This window comes from Dasypus novemcinctus, chromosome 15 (assembly GCF_030445035.2).
Source record: "Dasypus novemcinctus isolate mDasNov1 chromosome 15, mDasNov1.1.hap2, whole genome shotgun sequence".
Classification (NCBI taxonomy): Eukaryota; Metazoa; Chordata; class Mammalia; order Cingulata; family Dasypodidae; genus Dasypus; species Dasypus novemcinctus.
The window spans coordinates 4574101-4593838 of record NC_080687.1 but is presented as its reverse complement, the minus strand read 5'-3'; the positions used below and the strand labels follow the sequence as shown (position 1 = coordinate 4593838).

General features: G+C 38.7%; 1 protein-coding gene across 6 annotated transcripts in view; it reads left to right on the top strand.

Annotated features, from left to right (window-relative positions):
* NBEA (neurobeachin) overlaps positions 1 to 19738 on the top strand; it is a 579373-nt gene that overhangs the window by 196124 nt on the left and 363511 nt on the right. For all 6 annotated transcript variants that reach the window (XM_071208160.1, XM_071208159.1, XM_071208158.1 and 3 more), the window contains exons 28-29: positions 1940 to 2108; positions 3989 to 4084. In XM_071208160.1, the coding sequence (XP_071064261.1) occupies positions 1940 to 2108; positions 3989 to 4084 (265 nt within the window). The remainder of the gene's footprint in view (positions 1 to 1939; positions 2109 to 3988; positions 4085 to 19738) is intronic.

Genomic DNA, 19738 nt, shown 5'->3' with positions numbered 1-19738 from the left:
TGCTTCATTTGCATAGACAGATCTAGGAATAAACCAAAAAGTTCGCTTACAGATTTGGATTTAAAAAGAAAAGGCAACTTTTTCATGCCGTGTATGTTGACGTCTTTTCTTAGCTATTATGATAGCCAGCTCTGCACCTTTGTTGTTGATGCTTGTTCATTCATCCGCCCACTCTTTCCATGCACATTGGATGAATGCTGTCTGATTGTCTGGTACTGAGTTCTGAGTTGTGGAAATAAAAGTATTGTGGAATATTGTGGTCTGAACGATACCGTTGGAGCTGAGCTTGAGTTCATTCCTGTCAATATCTTCTGTAGTCTGAGTGTACTTCATTTTCCTTTGTAATAACAGCTTGAACTTTTTATTTTGACTTTCTCTGTATTGGTATTGGCATTGTAGTAATGCACGGAGTATTCATTTTGAACATTTCGTGAGAAACTCTCTCTAGAAAAGCTGTCACCCACAGAGTGAAATACTAAACTCATAATATTTTTAGAAAAGAAATGATTTGATTTGGTCATTTTCCCCATTAACTATACTAATTCTTTTTAACAGTATTCAGTCACTAGTAAACATTTCTTTACTCTCTCTTCTGCCAAATACATATAAAATCTGAATCTTATTCTTGTTGTGCTTAAACGAAGTAATTAATAAAAAGCACTGTTACTAAAGATTTGCCACAGTTAAATACATGTTTGCTTTCTTTATTCTACCATATTATTTTTTACTTGTTTCCTGTGGGCCCGTGATAACCACTTTCAGCTTTAGTTTGATGTATCAGTTCAAGCTGTTTATGTGAAGGCCATATAATCATTTATATTTGATTTCTTAATAGAATTGAGGTTGGAAATGGGATGAGGCCCTAGAAGTTAACCCTCTTCTCAGTGTTTCCCAAATAGAGTGTTAACCAGGCTCCGGATAAGACCCCTGAAGCCCCTGCGGCTCATTGTGTTTTGGAAAGCAGTCTTATAAAGTTATCCTCTCGAGTAGATCGCAGTCTGTGTTTTTGTAACTATTATCTCTTGGTTCTAACTTGGCCAGAAACAGGGAAAAAAAACAACAAGAAAACCCTGATTCCACTTTCATATGACAGATTCTTAAATATTTGAAGATAGCTATTATACCCCTCTTAATTTTTCAGGTTGTAGGTTAAAAGTATAGATGTTTTTTGTTGGTTGGTTATTTTGTTTTGTTTTGTTTTTGACCTATTTCATAAATGGACTGCTTTTCTGATTTTTTACTACTGTGATATGCTTCTTCGGAAAAATGCTTTTTTGTCATTGAGCTTTTGAAATTTGGAGCTTCATTTTTTCTGATGCAGAGTAGTTACCTTTTTATTTTAATGTGGTTGAAGGTTGGATTAGCTTTTTCTTATGCTGCTGTATCATACAAAGCTCACGTTGAACATGTAGGAAATTCACATTTTATTTTTTCCCCTTTCTTTAGGTCTCCATTTTGTACTCATGCAGTCTCCTGCTCAGGTAGTAATGTGTTAGTAAACACCAGCTGGCAAGATCAAAATAATTGTGAATGTGCGTGCTAAGTCTTTCTGAGTCTCCTTATTCCACAAAGATTACCTAACAGGTTTTATAGGCATTTTGTACTTTTAAAGAAGCTTTATATATTGAAATTGGAGATGTCAAGACAAGGTGAAAGTTCCTGTATATAGGTTATTGCCATAAACACTAGTTGTGAAAATATAAGAAATGGGGCGTTAAGAAAATTGTGCACTACGTTGAGACCCTGTTGTTCATTATTTGATATAAGTATGTGTTTAAGTGAAAAGTTCCAATTTAAATGTTCACAATGAATTTATAAACCACAAAAATTGAATGTTTTCTATCTGTTTCACATTTCATAGGAAAAATACTTTCTTCATCTGAAAATATTAGGGATGTATAGACTTTTGAGTTTCAAACCTACCATTTTATTTTCACAGGATGATAGCAAACAGGCACAGTTCTTAGCTCTGGCTGTTGTTTACTTCATTTCGGTCCTGATGGTTTCCAAGTATCGTGACATATTAGAACCCCAGCGAGAGACTGTAAGAACTGGAAGCCAACCAGGGAGAAACATCAGACAAGAAATAAATTCACCAACAAGTACAGGTGCTTAAATGTTTTTCAAATTATACGAATTTTCACCATCATTTATCTGCCCCCCCCTTTACTTCTATATCCAGATGTAAACTGGACCTGTTGATAATCATCTCACATATTTATATTTAGGTGGGCTATAAAATGCCAATTTAATGTACTTTAATGCCAGAAAAATGTGTAACTGATATTTCCATATTTGCTATGATGTCATTTTACCAGTGCTGCTTTAGTTGTAATGTTTTCCATTTATTGATACAAATCATTCATTTATTTTATTTAATAGGCAAATACATGACATTTTAAATGTACTATTAACCTCCATAAATATGAAATTAAGAAATTCTTATAGAGCAGTTCAAAATCAAGAATAAGCTATGATATAAATCTTTTTTTTTAATTTTTAAATTATATTTATTTCTCTCCCCTTCCCCTCCCCCCCACCCCAGTTATCTGTTCTCTGTGTCCATTTGCTGTGTGTTCTTTGTCCACTTCTGTTGTTGTCAGTGGCACTGGAATCTGTGTCTCTTTTTATTGCGTCATCTTGTTGTGTCAGCTCTCCATGTGTGCGGCATGATTCTTGGGCAGGCTGCACTTTTCTTTCACGCTGGGCAGCTCCCCTTATAAGGTGCACTCCTTGCGCGTGGGGCTCCCTTATGCGGGGGACTCCCCTGCTTGGCACAGCACTCCTTGCATGCATCAGCACTGTGCATGGGCCGGCTCCACGCAGGTCAAGGAGGCCCGGGGTTTGAACCACAGACGTCCCGTGTGGTAGACGGACGCCCTAACCACTGGGCCAAGTCCGCTTCCCATATCATATAAATCTTTATAAATCTTTATAACCAATTGCAAAGATATCATTCATTTTTCTTTTATTCTCCCTCCCTCCTTTTACCTTTTTGGCTATGTGCTATTATTTCCATATCTGTGTATTCTATCAGAAATTTGTAATAAGCTTACATAGATTGTAATCTTTACATCAAAGTTGCTTCACTAAATCAAAGACTTGTGAAAACTTAGCACTACAGAAAACAGCGGCTGTCTTGGGTTATGTTGTCTGTCTTATGTGCAGAAGAGGCTGCTGCCGCAGGGGTTCCTGCCTCATTGGCGCTGCTTCTGCGCTTGGAAACTGAATCCACCATCTCTCGATGAACATTTCAATACCGTGTGGTCCCATCTACCAGCTGCACTTCCTGCCAGCTGTTTCTCTGTTGTTTGCAGTGTTTACCTTGGTCACCCAATGTCTTTCATGTACCACTGCATTAATTTTTTAGTTGAAGTTGATTTTCCTAAGTAAATGCAGGTATACATTAAATGGATATTTTTAAAAAGTGAGTAGAAATTAGTGGTTAGATCTCTGATCTTATTTTCTGTAAATGTATCATATCTCCTTTATCCTTTTATTACTGTTGCAGAGATATGGATTGTGTCTTAGTTTTGGTATTTTACTGATGCATGTCCTATTTTCTTTGGACACACAAACATGAGAACATTTCATTTAGTTTACTTTTGTTTTTAATGTTATTCAAGTTAAGCATTACCGGTTCTTGGCACTTCAACATTTAAAAACCAGTTAAGAGTTTATCATGTTAACCAACCCTTCTTCAATTTAATGCAGCCATATCTGCCATATAAATGATGATTACTATAGCAAACCTTCCAGTTTTGATTTTCTTGTGACTTACAGTCTCTATGTATGTTGCTAAAATTACTCAAGTATATTATTGCCTTTCTCTTACTGTCTACCCTGTCCTCCCCTGGGGTGCGTTCTGTGTTGCTAGTACTGGTCTGTTTTGCATGTTACAGTCAAGGAGGATGGTCTTGGACTGTCAGTGTGACGGACTGCAGGCCGTCGGGTCCTGGCTTGTCTAACTCCCTGATTCTCTCCACAGTGGTGGTCATGCCGTCTGTCCCTCACCCCAGCTTGAATCATGGACTCCTTGCCAAGTTGATTCCTGAGCAGAGCTTTACCCACTCATTCTACAAAGGTAATCAGTGACCTTGTCTCCTGACCTGTCTGGTCTTCTCATTTCATGAGTTCTTTATACAGTAAATATTTGTGATGTAATTATTTATAAATATGTAGACTCCTCAGGTTTCATGCAGATATGATTTGTGGCATTTTTACCTGTCTGTTTTGAACAATACATAATTTTACATTTTTAAAAATGTGATCTTCAAAATCAAGGACACCTAATTCTATGGGTATTAATATCCCAAGTGGGACATTCACTGGGTTCCCCAGGAGACTCAGACCTTTGAGTCTTTTGTGTCACTAAATTAGTCCTAACATGAAGGCTGTTTTAAACCATCAATAAAAAACTTAAAAACAACCCTTGAAAGCATCACACAGATCTATAAATTCCTTAACTTCCTTGAAGAACAAAGCCCAATACTTTTTGAAGGAATAAAAAAAAATATCCTTCACCATACAATATAAAATTCATTACTAAGCATCCAATAAAAATTACTAAACATGCCAAGACGCAGGAAAATGTGATGTATAACTAGGAGAGAAAAGTCAAAAGAAACAGATTCAGAAATGCCAGACTAGGTGGAATTATCAGATGAGGATATTAAAACAGGTATTATCAGTATGTTCAAGATACTTTTCAGTTTGAAATAAAGGTAAAAATGAGAGAGAAATGGAAGAAGATACAAAAACAAGAACCAGTTGGAAGTTTTAGAGACGGAAAATACAATATCTGAATGATCATGTCCCTGGGTGGAGTTGACGTGAGATTACACACTGGATCCGAAGATTCTGGGAGGCAGGATTCTGTGTGGCTCCCATGACTTCCCGTTTACGCGCCCTTCATAATTCCTGGAGCCATAAAGATTTTCTCTCCTGATTAGGTTAGGTTACCTGGCACAATTCCTTTAAGACAATGTGGTTATAGGTGTGGGCCTGGCTTTGTCGCCTGAACCCTTTAAAAGCAGAGCGTTGTCTGGGCGTGGCTAGGGGAGGTGGGAGCGGTTGCGGGTGAGAGGGATGGGCTGTGGGAGGTTCTTCCTTGCTGGATGGAGGTGGCCCTGAGCCAGGGGCCAGGAGCCGAGGCTTCGCCGGGCTGGCAGCCAGTGAGGAAGCAGGGGGTGTTTCCTATGACAGTAAGGAGCGGAATTCTGCCGCAACTAGAATGAGCCTGGAAGATGAGGTCCAGATGCGCCCACAGCCAGGCAGCAACACGGTTTCATTTCAGCTGAGAACCCCGTGGCGCTCTGCTGGACGTCTGACCTAGACGGCTTCGTGCTCTCAAGCAGGTGCTATTTTAAGCCACGAAGTCTGTGATGGTTTTGTTCTGCAGAAACTGAAGACAAATAAAGCGGCCCATGGGATACTGTCAAGCAGTCTAAAGTAAAGGATGGAGGGAAGAAGGAGCAGAAATAGTGGCCATAGCTGGTACAAACTAAGTCCACAGAGCCGTTCATCGCAGCAGAACCCAAACAGGATGTATACCTAAAAAAATGAAAAATAAAAAAGCACAAAGGCACCTCATAATGAAATTGCTGTAAACGTAGAGAAGAAATTGTCAAAGTATCCAGAGGGGAAAATGCCATTACAGTGGGGAGCCTCATGAAGATCATCTGTAGATTCATCTTCAGAAACTATGCAAGAAAGAGACAAGGAAATTATACTCTTAAGTGTTGAAAAATATGTCAACCTATAACTCTATATCTAATAGAAATGTCTCTCTAAATTAAAGCCAAAGAACCCCTTTTTAAGACAACATGAAAAATTATCTCCAGGAGACCTGCACTTACAAGAAATGCGAAAAGAAGTTCTTTACATGAAAAAGATGGAAACTTGGGTTTACAAAAAGAATGAAGAGTTCAGTATTTCACATATTAATGCTTTGTGGACTTCTCATATGGCAGGATTCCCGTTTGCTAAGATTGAAAAACCAAATTCAATTTCAGAGGCATTTGTGTCTGACTTAAATGAAGAAGTTTGTCTGAGAATCTGAGGTAGAGAAAGTAGATCAAAGTACTATAATTGAGTACTTGGGTGTATTCGCTATATTGCTAATGATATGGAAATCCCACAAAAAAACTAATGACATATTTCTCATTACAACTTGATAAAAGTGCAACTTTTGTATATAGTGGTAAAATGAAGATCAGTTCTTTGTTCAGCTTTATTGCTGACAAATACAACTAGCTCTGAAGTATATAACTATGAATGTGGTTTGGATTTTGTTTTGTGTAGGACTTTGTTCAAATGTTTCAGCAGCAGTGACTGGAAAATACTCTAGAGTAGTTACCAGATTAAGAAGCTGTTTAGGTTTGCTAAAGGCTGCCAAGGCAGTATTCCAGAAATGGGTTGGCTTTTACGATGGGGATTTATTAGTTTACAAGCTTACAATTCTGAGGCCAGGAAAAATGTCCAAATCAGGACTTCATCAGGCAAGGACCTGCTGCTCGTGGTGGTACTGGATTCTTGTCCCCAAGGACCTGCCCCTGGTGGTGCTGGATTCCTGTCCCCAAGGACCTGCCCCTGATGCTGGATTCCTGTCCCCAAGGGCCTCCTCCTGGTGGTGCTGGGTTCCTGTCCCCAAGGACCTGCTGGTGGTGCTGGCTTCCTCTGTCAAAAGACAAAGTGCAAGGCGCTGCACATGGCAGCGTCTGCTCCTCTCCCCCCTCTCCTCTGGGCCTCGTTGCTTTCAGCTTCTGCCTTCAGTGATTTCCTCTCAGCCTCTGTGTTCCACCGATTTCAACCTCTGGCACCCATTGCCTTCTTTCTTGGCTTCTGGGAGTTTCTCCATGTTTCTGCAGTGCCCTCCCCACACCCCACCCCCCATATATTCATCCTGTTTATAAAGGACTCCAATAAGATTTAGACCCACCCAGGATCATGCTTTACTGTAATTAATCAAACGGTTCCACCTGCAGTATGTTCACATCCATAGGAATGCACGTGTTTCAAGACCATGATTTTCTGTGTTACGTAGAGTCTCAAACTACCATAGGAGCTACGTCAGAGTATTGATGTTCTGCCTCCTTTATCAAGAAAACCTTGGCTATGAAAAGTTGAAGCTCAACTGAAATGTAGTCTTAGTGCCTGTTGAAATTATTCTATGAATCCCCAAAAAGAGAAAGATTATGCTTTTAAACTAATGTATTCCTATGGGCATAATATCCTTTGCATTAAATTCCACTGAGTGTTCCTTGATTAGAGCACTTGATAAGATCGCATTAGGGCTTTTGGTTGGACCATGACAGTGAGGCATGACTCAGGTTGAGTCTCCGTCCCTTATTGTGTCTCATACAGTCGGATACAGAGACAGACACTGGGAAAGGAAGCTGCCATGTTTGATCCTATCACATGGGACAGAGGACTTGAGGATCGCTCCAGTGCAAAGCCTCAAGAGGAGAGGAGCCCTGTTGTATGCCTGAGCGCTCATGGCTGAACTTGCAAAGAAAGCAGAACAGCTGAGACTGGTCAAGGAGGCCTGGAAGGAGACAAGCCCCACACCTAGCTGCCCTCAGCTAAATGCAAACCTTCGCAGGGGTCAGTGGCCATCTTGCCTCAACACGTGGCCACTGACTGTGCTGAGAAAGCATCTCTGACGGGGCCTTCGTTTGGAATTTTCATGACCTTGGAACAATATGCTTTTACCCCAAATAAATCGCTTTTGTAAAAGCCAGCCCATTTCTGGTAACTTTGCTGTGGCAGCCCTTTGGCAAACCCAAACAGTGGCATGGGTTTTAAATTACTTTAAAGTTCGGGTGGTAAATTTGCAGCTTTTCTTATTAAGTGATAATATGGAAACTGATCATAAATAACTTATTGCATTCTGTGGTACAGTGGTTACTGAGGGGAAAAGTTCTCTTGATGTTAAACTTACGAAGTGAATTCTTAGGATTTCTATAGGATAAGAAACCAGTATGATTTCACTCTTAAAGGTGAATCGAACAGACTTTTTTATCAAATATCTAAAACATCTTTAATGAACTTAGTACTTCAATGTGGCGGAGGAGTGCAGCATGTTTATCAGTGGCTGATAAGATTAAAGGACAAAAAGAAAAATTACAGTCTTGGAAACATGGTTTCTATGATATGTTTTACCAAAGGGGAGTGGCTTGTTCTTCAGTGCTCTTAATACTGCACATTGTTAAAAAGTGTCCCCTGTCCTTTGATGGATTTGATAGAATACTTTGTGTTTTAGTTTCCATTAAAAGAAGATACATACATAGGACACTCATGGATCCGGAATCCATTTTTCCCTTCAAAAAATGATTATAATATAATTGGAAATTGCTGGAACTGTCTATTGATGAAGTTCATTTTGGATAAAGGTTTGAAATGAGTATCCTGAGTTCTCTGAGCTTCCAGTCCATCCATCTACCTATGTTATATGCCTTTCTCCAGTATGGGTGTCACCAAATAAAAACAAAACTAGTTAGATATGCATTATTCCCTGGAGTACCTTTAGCAGTTCAGCTTCGATTAGATAAGTTAGCAACATAAAGCTAATTGTCACATTATAAACTTCAAATATTTTTATACTCAATGTTGGTTCAAAATGTCTTAATAGGGATCTGTTTAGGGGACTCTCTTTACTTAAAACTTTTAGTTTAGTTATGATTGCATAATGGACAGTTATAAGTCTAATAGTTGTTGTTTTTATTAATCACCTATAGACTTTCAGTTATCAACATGGGCAGTTTTTGTAGTTATTTTCTTTTCCCCAAATGTTATGCTTGTTCTGGTTTTATTTATTGAAATTTAGTTTTATATCTAGTCAAGTAATAAAAACATTGGCTTTTATTCAGTATACTTACTAAAATTTTTATTTTTTCAGTAATTTTTTTCTATTTTTTAAAATGTATTGAAGTATATCACTCATAAATAAACATACATAAACAACACCACTACCAACACCTTGCATTGTTGTGTGACATTTGTTGCAAATTATGAAAGAGTATTGTCAAAATCTTACTACTAATTATAGTCCTCCTCTTGGATTTGGTGTATTTTCCCCCCAACCCACCCTATTATTACTTTTTAAATATATTTTATGACAGAAGTTGTAAACTTGCAAAACACTCATGCACATGTGCAGAATTCCCATACAGTATCCCTCTATCAACACACCATACTGTGGTGGAACATTTGTTACAAATTGTGAGATATTATCATCAGACGATTAGCAGATGCATAGTGTACATTTAGCACACTTTTTCCATACTTCCCCATTAGCAACACCTTTGGCATAGATGCATGGATATTACGTTATTACTGTTAACCGCAGTCCATAGGTCACTACAGTTGTATTTTTCCCATGCTTCTCCACATTGCCACCACTTTGCGTTAGTGATGTACATCTGCTCTATATCTATGAACACTCTTGCATCTGTACCATCAACCACAATTCTCATCCACCTCTGGATTTACTGTTATTCAGTCCCTAGACTATTCTCTAGCTTTCTTTCTATTGGCTTTTACATCCCTAGACTGCCCTTTTCAGTCACATTCCCATTTATAAAGTAGCCGTTCCTCAGTATAATGTGTTACCATCAACTCTATACATTTCCACACTTCTACAGTAAAGTTAATTAAAACTTCTACCTAGATTAAACATCAGTAGTCCATCTCATTCCTCCTCTTATCTCCTTTAAGAATCTACTACCTATCACCAGGTCTTAAAAATATTTTCCTACATTTTTTTCTAGAAGCTTTATGGTTCTTGCTTTTATATTTAGGTTTTTGATCCATTTTGAGTTAGTTTTTGTATAAGGTGGTGACATAGGGGTCCTCTTTCCTTCTTTTGACTATGGATATCCAGTTCTCTCAGCAACATTTGTTGAATGGACTATTCTGCCTGAGCTGGGTGGGTTTGACAGGCTAGTCAAAAATGACTTGACCATAGATGTGAGGATCTGTTTCTGAACCATTAGTTCAGTTCCATTGGGCTGTGTGTCTATCTTAATGCTAGTACCATGCTGTTCTTACCATTGTAGCTAGGTAATATGATTTACAGTCTGGAGTGAGAGTCCTCTAACTTTGCTTTTCTTTTTTAAAATGTTTCTGGCTATTCAGGACCTTTTGCCCCTCCAAATAAATTTGATAATCATGTTTTCCATTTACTTTTTAAAAATGCTGGTGGAATTTTTATTGAGGTTGCATTGAATCTGTATATCAATTTGAGTAGAATTCACTTCTTATAATGGTATTTAGTCTTCCGATCTGTAAACATGGAATATTCTTCCAATTATTTAGGACTTTTTAAAATTTCTTTTAACAATAAGTTCTAGTTTTCTTAATACAAGTGTTTTATATCATCCGTTAAGTTTATTCCTAAATCTTTGGGTTTTATCTGTTATATTTTATTTTCACTACTCTTTTGCCACTTTTAGTTACTTTTACTGATATAATCTTCATTTCTAGACTCTCTTCCAAGCCTCTCTGTCCTGTCTTTTCTTTTCAGACTGTAGCACACCCTTTAGTATTTCCTGCAAGGCCAGTCTCTTTGTTATAAACTCTTTCAGTTTCTGTTCATCTGTGAATATTCTAAACTTTCCCTCATTTTTGAAAGATAGTGTTGCTAGATAGAAAATTCTTGGCTAGAAACTTTTCTCTTGCAGTATCTTAAATAAATCATGGTCGTCTTGCCTGCATGATTTCTGATGAGAAATCGGCACAGTCTTATTGGGTATCCTTTGTATCTTATGCATTACTTTTCTCTTACTGCTCTCAGAATTCTCTTTGTCATTTGACATTCTGATTAATGTGTGTCTCTGAGTTGGTTTATTTGGATTTATTCGCATGGGAGTTGTGCTTCATTGACATGAATATCCATTAGTTCTTCAAATATTCCTTCTGCCTCTTTTCCCTTCTTTTCTTCTGGGACACCCATGACACGTATGTTTGCATGTCTCTTGCTGTTGTTTAGTTCCCTGAGACCTTGTTCAATATTTTCCATTCTTCATCTGTTCTTTTGTATGTTCGCTTTTGGAGGCCATTTCTTCAAGCTCACCAATCCTTCCTTCTGCCTCCTCAAACCTGCTATTATATGATTCCATTGTATTTTTTATTTCATTTAATGCACCTTTCATTCCCATAAGAACTTCTATTTTTCTATGTATAATTTCATATTCTTCTTTGTGCTCATCCAATGTCATCTTTTTTAAAAAAGATTTATTTTTATTTGTTTATTTAACCCCTCCCCCCCCATTGCCTTTTTGTGCTCGTTCTCTCTGTCCATTTGCTTTATGCTCTGTGTCTGCCTGTCTTCTCGTCTTCTCTTTTAGGAGGCACCAGGAACTGATCCCTAGACCTTCTATGTGGGAGAGAGTTACTCAATCGCTTGAGCCACCTCAGCTCCCTGGTTCGCTGCATCTCCCATTGTCCCTCCTCTGTGTCTCCTTTGTTGTATCATCTTGTTGCGCCAGCTTGCCACATGGGCCAGCTCACTTTCACTAGGAGGCCCTGGAAATCGAACCCAGGGCCTCCTATATGGTAGACGGGTCCAGTCACTTGCACCACATCCGCTTCCTTAATGTCTTCTTAATTTCCTTAATCTCTTTAGCCTTCTCATTGAATTTATTAAGGAGATTTGTTTGAACATCTGTGATTAATTGTCTCAACTCCTTTTTGTCATCTGGAGGCACCTTGTTCTTTAACTGGGCCATATCTTCCTGTTTCTTGGTATGGATTGTAGTTTTTTGTTGGTGTCTTGGCATTTAGCTTACTAGAATATTTATTCTTGTTGCAGTTTCTCTCTTTAGTTTAGGGCTTTCTTGCCCTTTCTCCCTTGCTGGTTGTGTAGTAGGAGCCAAGGATGTAGTTGATGCTGTAAGGTGTGGGAGCTCAAGCTGCCCTTACTGCCCCAGGGACCAATGAAACTTCTCACAACTCTTTCCTTTGCCAGGGATAGGACAGAGCCACAGCTGTGTATAATAATCCAAGTTGTGCAGGCGTAGACTCTAGTTGCCCAGAGAGACTGATGAAGCTTCACACCCTTTCCTCCCTTGCCTGGGATGGGGATGGAGATGCAGGTATGGACAACTCTCTATGCCATGTGGGTCCAAAATGACTGCAGTTGCCCTGGTAGACTTCTGACTCTTCAGTCTGTGCCAGCCAGAGGTAACTGCAGTTACCTGGATAGGCTGGTGCAGGTGCCTCCAGCTTCCTCTCTGCCAAAGGTGGGATGTAGCCTAGGCTAGGGCCGCAGTCCAGTCTGGGTGGAAGAAGCCAGTCCCTACAGTCACTGTGATTTTCAGTCAGCCCGCCTTCCCCACATGCTGCAGCGGAGTCAAAATGGCACCTCCTGGCCTCTTTCCAACTTGAACAGCTTCAGACTTTATCTGTTCTTAGAGGTATACTTTAGCCAGCAGAATTTACTAATCACTAGCTGAAGTCTGTGGCCAACTGTCTCTTCCTCCCGTTTTTGGGAAAGGAAGCTTCTAATTCCAGCCACAGAATAGCTCCTGAGGCCACTTGCACTGCCAGAGTAGGATGTTTGCCAGCCTCTGTGGTGTGACATGTCTTTTCCTGGTGAGGTGGGTGCAGGTCCCCCCAGCTTCCTCCCTGCTGGATGAGGAGCTGGGGCTTATGCTACAGCTGCAATCTGACCTGGATGGAAAGAAGCCGGTCCCTACCAGCACTGTGATTCCCCTTGTGTCAGGGGCAGAATTAAAATGGCAACTACTGGCCTCTTTCTGCCTTTACTTGTCTCAAAATTACACTGACACTTTAGGCAGCCGAATTTACTAATCAGTAGCTGAAGTTGGTGCCCAACTTCTCATCTTCCCCCATTTTTGGGAAGTGGAGCTTCCAATTCCAGGCACCGAATAGCTCCTGATGTCACTTGTGCCTCCAGTGGAGGATGGGCACCATCTTCCGTGGTGTGGAGCGCTCTACTTACGTGTCTTCTCTGCAGATGGGCAGTCCTTTGCTTCCATTCTTTCAAGGATGTTGCGGGATGCTCCTCTGGTCTCCTGGAATCTCCAAGCAAGTGCTTTAGGTAGCTCTGGGTGATTCCTATGTGCCTCTTGTATGAGCTGACTCTAGGAGCTCCTTACTCTGCAACCATCTTGCTGGTTGTTCTCAGTAATTCATTTTAATTGCATTTGTCTCAGATAGTTTGAGAAGCATTGACCTGGACTCTTTTCAACCCCTTCACACTCTGTTTTCTTTCAAGCCTTTTTTTTAAAAAAAATTTGAAACTAGCTCTTCTTTTTAATCTTAATAGTCCCTCAGTTCAGATCTGTGCCACCCATTCTTGGATTAGGTTTTCTCCTCAGTCTTCTTGTCTCCCATCTTTCTCCAGTGTTAGACTAGTGTGTTACACTAATACCCGTAGAGTAAGGAAATTTTTCTGTTTATGTATCTCTGAAGGTTTCCTATAATTCTTAGGATAACGTTAAAATGTCCTCCCTGTATTGGCAGTAGTACTCGGGTTGTAATTTAGCTGAACTACAATTTTCTCTAAGATGACTTGCTCACCTCTTTGCTTGCTGACCTTTACTTCATTTTTTACAGTGCTGCTGCCATACTGATTGTTTTAAAATACAAATCCTATGGTCCTTCTTAACTTAAATCTCCCTCGTAGGATTTAAGGTAAAATTTCATCAAGGCCCAAGGTCACCTGTCCCCTGGCTGCCTCCCCGAATCAGCCATGTTCTTCTTGTGTCCTCTACTGCTGTCAGGCTGGCTCTTTGTCCTTCCATCATGCCGAGCACTTCCCTGCCTCCGGACTTTGGCATGCTGTTCTCGTGTTTGACCCTCTCTCTTCCCTGTTTTGCATGCCTGGCTTATCCGCACTTTGGCTTAAAGGTTCTCTCTCCAAGGAAACTCCTGGAGCTCTGTTGCTTCCTCCACACTCCCCTGCTCTTCATCAGAGTGCCCTGTGGGTATCCCTGCTGCACGGGTGCAGCCTGTGATGATCGGTACTCTCTCTCTTCGTCAGATGAGAAGGTGTGTTCCCTGAGAGTCACCCTGCCTCTCCTACTCACCTTCTGTCCTCAGTGCCTGGAGGGCTCCCTTGAATGTAGTGGGACAGGAAACACCTGCCAAGTAAATGAGTACAGTGAGGACTGAGGATGCCTTAGAAGATAGTTAACACATATGCTGAACACGAGGATAAGAGGCTTACCAGTAACTGGTCACAGATACTGTAGAAGCTTTATATTATATTATTTCAGTTTAGAGCTTAATGAAAAGAAAGTTCATATTTAGGTGAACTTAGAAACAAATAGTTCATATTAGTTTTCCCTTAATGATTTATTAATCAGGGAAAAGAATTAAGGCAGTAAATAAAATAATTAAGATAATGTTGTACTAGCTCAAGAATAGACAGAGACATGGCATAAAAAGTATATAGACTATAATTTGTTTGAGTATTTCATCTATACGTATAACTTCGAATCAAATGGATCAGGATGGATACTTTGTTAGATGTTATTGGGCTACCAGGAGGGGTAGCCATTTGGGAAAAAATTTTTTTATCCTTATTCATTATACCAAATAAGTCTTACAGATGAATTAAAAGTATAAATCACTGTAATAGGTAAAATGTAGAAAATACTGATCATAAAACTAACAAAAGAAGAAAGGCAATGTATAGTACAAATGAGGATAAATTATTCAACATTGCTATAATCTTTATAATAGAGTTTTGATTGGATACTAATATTGAATATATTATCAATTTCAGTGATTTTTGAAAATTTTGTCCATTTTTTTCTTAGCAATTGTTAGAAGAAAATTTTCAACAATGTAAAATATTATAAATGTCTGTTTTCAATATTAGCACAAGTACCAACAAAAGCCTCCCGTCCCCACTTTCTTTAATTCATGTCCTAACTTGACCTTTCTTTCAATGTATAATTCCTTATTAAATATTTATTGACTAAATGAATGATTTCTTACTGTGACCAAGGTAGCAAGAATATAATAGTGAACAAAAAGTCCCTTTTACTCTGAAACTAACAGTCTAGTGAGGGAGGTACACTTTTAGGAAAAACATACTTAATGTATAATTGCAAATTATGCTACATTATAATAAATAAAATTGCAGGTTATTATGAGAAAATATTTTTTAAAAATCATAATTTAGATTGGGGACTGGGGAAAGACTGATAAAATTGTCATTTAGGCTGAGAACCCGTTAAGGAGTGCAGTTAGTTTGGGGAAAACAGTGCGTATTTGTTCAAAGAAAGAGGTTGCTTTGCACATTTAGGGAAACAGGTGTGGGTGGAACATAATAATGAAGAGAAAGATAAGCTGAATAGGTGGGCAGGAGACAAATCAGATAGGCCTCTGTACTATGCTAAGAATCCAGGTTTTCTAACTAAGCAGAGGAGTGTTCATTCGTTTTCCATTCCTGCCAGTGAAGGCTAAGGCAGAGTTTCACACTGTGGGAACCTTGAAAGCCTGACTCAGCACACACAGGGCCCCTGGGTGGGGGAAAGACTCACTGGTCGAGGCGTCTTCCACTCTCTCTGTCCAGCTATCAGCAGACCACTAGGCTCTGTCAAGACGTGAGTGACTTGCACGTGACAGGGAATGCAGACTTCACATAATTTTTCAGATCACCAAACAAAGAGCACAGCATAGCAACAATAGACCCTGGGGGAGAACCTGATTTATAGGTTTGCATATTATATTATTTAAAACGTCCATATTTCAACTAAAAATTATTTTACATGCAAAGAAACAGGAAAGTGTGGTCATTCCAAAGGGCTAGAACCAGTGAACAGAAATTGCCCTTAAGGAAGCCCAGATGTTGGACTTACTCAAAGACTTTAAACCAGCTATTATAAATATGCTCGGGTATCTAGAGAATAAATATGCTCAAATTAAATAACTGAAGAATTAGAGAAAAGTATAAGAATGATTTCTCAACAAATAGAAAATGTCAATAAAGAGATAATAACTATAAAAAAGAAGGAAATTGAAATTTTGAAGTTGAAAATTACAAAAGCTGAAATGAGAAGTTCACTAGAAAGGCTCAACTGATTTGATGTGGTGAAGGAAAGAATCCTTAGACTTGAAGCTCGGTCAGCTGCAGTGATCCAGTCTGAGGAAGAGAGAATGAAGAATAATAAAGAGGCCCTCCGACGTGTAAGGTGCCAAGTGTAGCGATACACACATAATGGGAATTCTAGCGGGGAGAGAGAAAGAATATTTGAAGAAATACTGGCTTGAAAATTTCCCAAATTTGATGAAAACCCTTAATATGCACATCCAAGAAGCTCAGTGCCCTCTATGGAAGATAAATTAAAAAGATCCACACCCACATACATCCTTGTCAAGACATCTATTGGCAGGGCTTTCTTGGCTTAATTGTATCTCTGATTGATCATTTGGTTTACTATGGCATATTCTTTAGTAGTAACATTGATTCCAAGTTATTTATATACTTTTTGTACATTCTGCATAGCAAATAAACAGAACCATGTATAAATAATGCAAATAGTGCATTACAAGCTTTTTGTAGAATAAACTTTAATAATGACTTTAAATATTTTATGTTTTGCTTTTTCTTCCTGTAGTTAAGATTAATTTATATGTAAATTTGGTGGTTTTGGATTTAATATAATGAATGTACAAGTTAGTTACATACAGCTTTTTATGCTTTATTTTAAAATACAGTGATTTAGTTTGCTTAATATTACATTTGAATAGCAAATGCTTAATTTTAATATTTTTTGTGCTATACTAAGAAGATGCCATATGTTCCTTTCATGTTATTCATTATTAGTTAGTTTTGGAAAACAGCAATTTGAGTAATTTAATAGGTGAAACATATTGAAACACTTTGTAAATCACCCTAAAACAAGATTTTTACAGGAAGGAGTGTGATAAATGAGACCATGTAGACACCATGTCATTTGCTGAACTTACCTTCATATTTTCCTCAGAATATATTAGATGAACTTATTAGAGCCAGTGACAAGTAGCAAGAAAAAGAGGCATCTGGCATCCAAGTGCTTGCTCTGACAAGGCTAGCTGTGCTTCTGCTTTGAACACTGACATGGCCTGTTGCTGCAGACACCAATGAGAATTACTGAAAAGGTGCAAACCTGCTGCCGTTATAGAACCTGCACAGATTTACAGTCATGTATGAATACGTTGTGCTTACACTTAGCTTCTTATGGAGGTGACTTGGGTTAAACTTTCCAAGTAATACAGTGTGACAAAGAAGCATTCTGGAAATGGATAATTTTTCTATGCTGAAATCAGTGGTATCAACTGATTACATGTTCTTTAAAAGATATCAGTGCACAGTGAGAAGTTGCCTTTTTACTACTGATCTGTTTTTTTCTTTGCCGTTAGTTACTGTTATAAAGTTTTCCATTGGAGTTTATTTTTTCTTTTATGTAAAACAATCACAGGATATGTTTTACAAAGTGTATTTACTTGAATAGAATTCTTATTAAAATGTCAAAATTTGTTTCCTTTTTGAAATCATTCTTTTATTAGTTACATTAAAATAAGAATTAAGAGTTTTGTATGCACTGTGCAAATATTTTGACATGCGACATTTGAAAAATGTTGATACGCAGTTTAATAAATTTTCCATTGTGTTTTATAATTGAGAAGTCAGTGTTTATATAGGGGCTCCAAGTATCTTTAATAAGTTAGATTTTTTTATTATATATATATTTTTTATTCCCCCCCTTGCAACTTTTTGTGTGCTGTTTGCCCTCTGTGTCCATTTTGCTGTATATTCTTTTGTGTCTGTGTTTATTTTATTTCCCTTCTCTCCTTGCAGCTTGCTTGCTCTTTGCTCTTTATGTCCATTTGCTGCGGGCTCTTCTGTGTTCTTGCTTGACTCCCTTCTTTTGTTGCGTCACCTGTTTGCTGAGTCAGCTCTCCATTGCACCTGTGGGCCTGGAGATGCTCTGCGGTGCCTGCGGGTGAGCCTACCTTCACAAGGAGGCCCCAGGACAGGAACTCTGGGCCTCCCATACGGTAAACTGGAGCTCATCTCATTGAGCCACAGCCGCTTCCCAATAAGTTAGATTTTAATGTCATTTGAGAGTCTGTTAATTGAACAGAAAAGCAAGACGTATAATTGGCGGCAGAAACTTTAGGGGTGGTAGCTTGTGAATACCACGTCAAAGACAGTATTTGTCTTAGATATTTTGTTTGCTAATGAAATGCTTATATATTTGTCTAAATAAACTCAAAAAGTTTAAGTATTTTATGTAACCCTTAATGTCAAAACATGCCATCAATAAAGGTGCTTAGACTTCAAGTATTAGAGTAAAGCCAACAGTCTAGGCCAAATCTGGAAAGCAGCTAAATTCTGACTGAGTGATCGACCTAACCACATTCGTCTGTCTCCTGTATGGATGTACACACATGTATATTCATATATGTATATGTGTATGTGATATACATATATTCCGCCGTAAGAGAAGTTAGTCTATGCATGGTAACCATGACGCTGTGATTTTGTTGTTGGTATTTCTTGTTTTCCTCCTGCTTTTGAATCCTCTATCTGGTTGTCTTAGAAATGTCCCTATTGCTATTTGATTTTCTCTCCCAAGTTTTCTGCCACAGCTTTCTCTCAAAAAATCTGTAATTTATGGATGTGAAGATGTGTTCCTGAGATTCAGTGTGTCTCCTATCTGGAAGCAGGTTAATTTCATCATCTTCAGGTTTCAGCTATCACCTCCATTTGAATGATCCCCAAATGTGCAGCCACACCTCTTGCCCCACTGTTGTAAATATCCCAGAGATACTGCAGACCCTGTTGATTCAAAATTCAATCTGATAATCCCCTGGTAAAAACTGCTCCTTCTGTGGTTCCTTTCTCAGTTATTGTCATATCACCATTCTTTTTTTCTTTCTCAAACTATTTACTTGAGAGTCACCTCGAGTCACCTCCTTTTCATTCGTACTGCTATTAATTCTAATTCACATCCTAATCTTCTCTTACATGGTTTTATTAAAATGCCAAACCAGTGCCTTTACCTCCTACCTTTTCCATTCTCTAATGATTTGCCACAGAGTATTACGGAGAGCATCTGTCTTCTCAAAACTTTAATGCATATACTTTCATTTTTAATCTTGGGAACAACAGAGAATAGTCTATCTGATTCTTCACATTTGCTCATACAGAGTTTGACTATTATCATGTTCCACATATTGATATTTTATTCTTTCACATCTAGTATCCTGGAACAAACAAGCAAAATAAAATTTATTTGCTAAATATGAGGATACCTACAAAATAACATTAAATCTGAGAGATATTTGTTTCTTAGTCAATTTAGGGAAGCAGATTTGGCTCAACTGATTGAGCATCCATCTACCATATGGGAGGTCCAGGGTTCAAACCCAGGGCCTCCTGACCCATGTGGTCAGCTAGCCCACGTGCAGTGCTGATGCGCACAAGGAGTGCCGTGCCACACAGGGGTGTCCCCTGCGTAGGGGAACCCCATGTGCAAGGAGTGCGCCCTGCAAGGAGAGCTGCCCCACATATAAAAAGCACACTCTTTTTATAGTGGTACTGCACACATGGAGAGCTGATGTAACAAAATGACACAACAAAAAAGAGATGCAGATTCCCGGTGTGGCTAATAAGAATACAAGCGGACACAGAAGAACACACAGCAAATGGACGCAGAGAGCAGACAAGGGGAGGGGAGGAAGGGAAGATAAATAAACAAATCTTAAAAAAAAA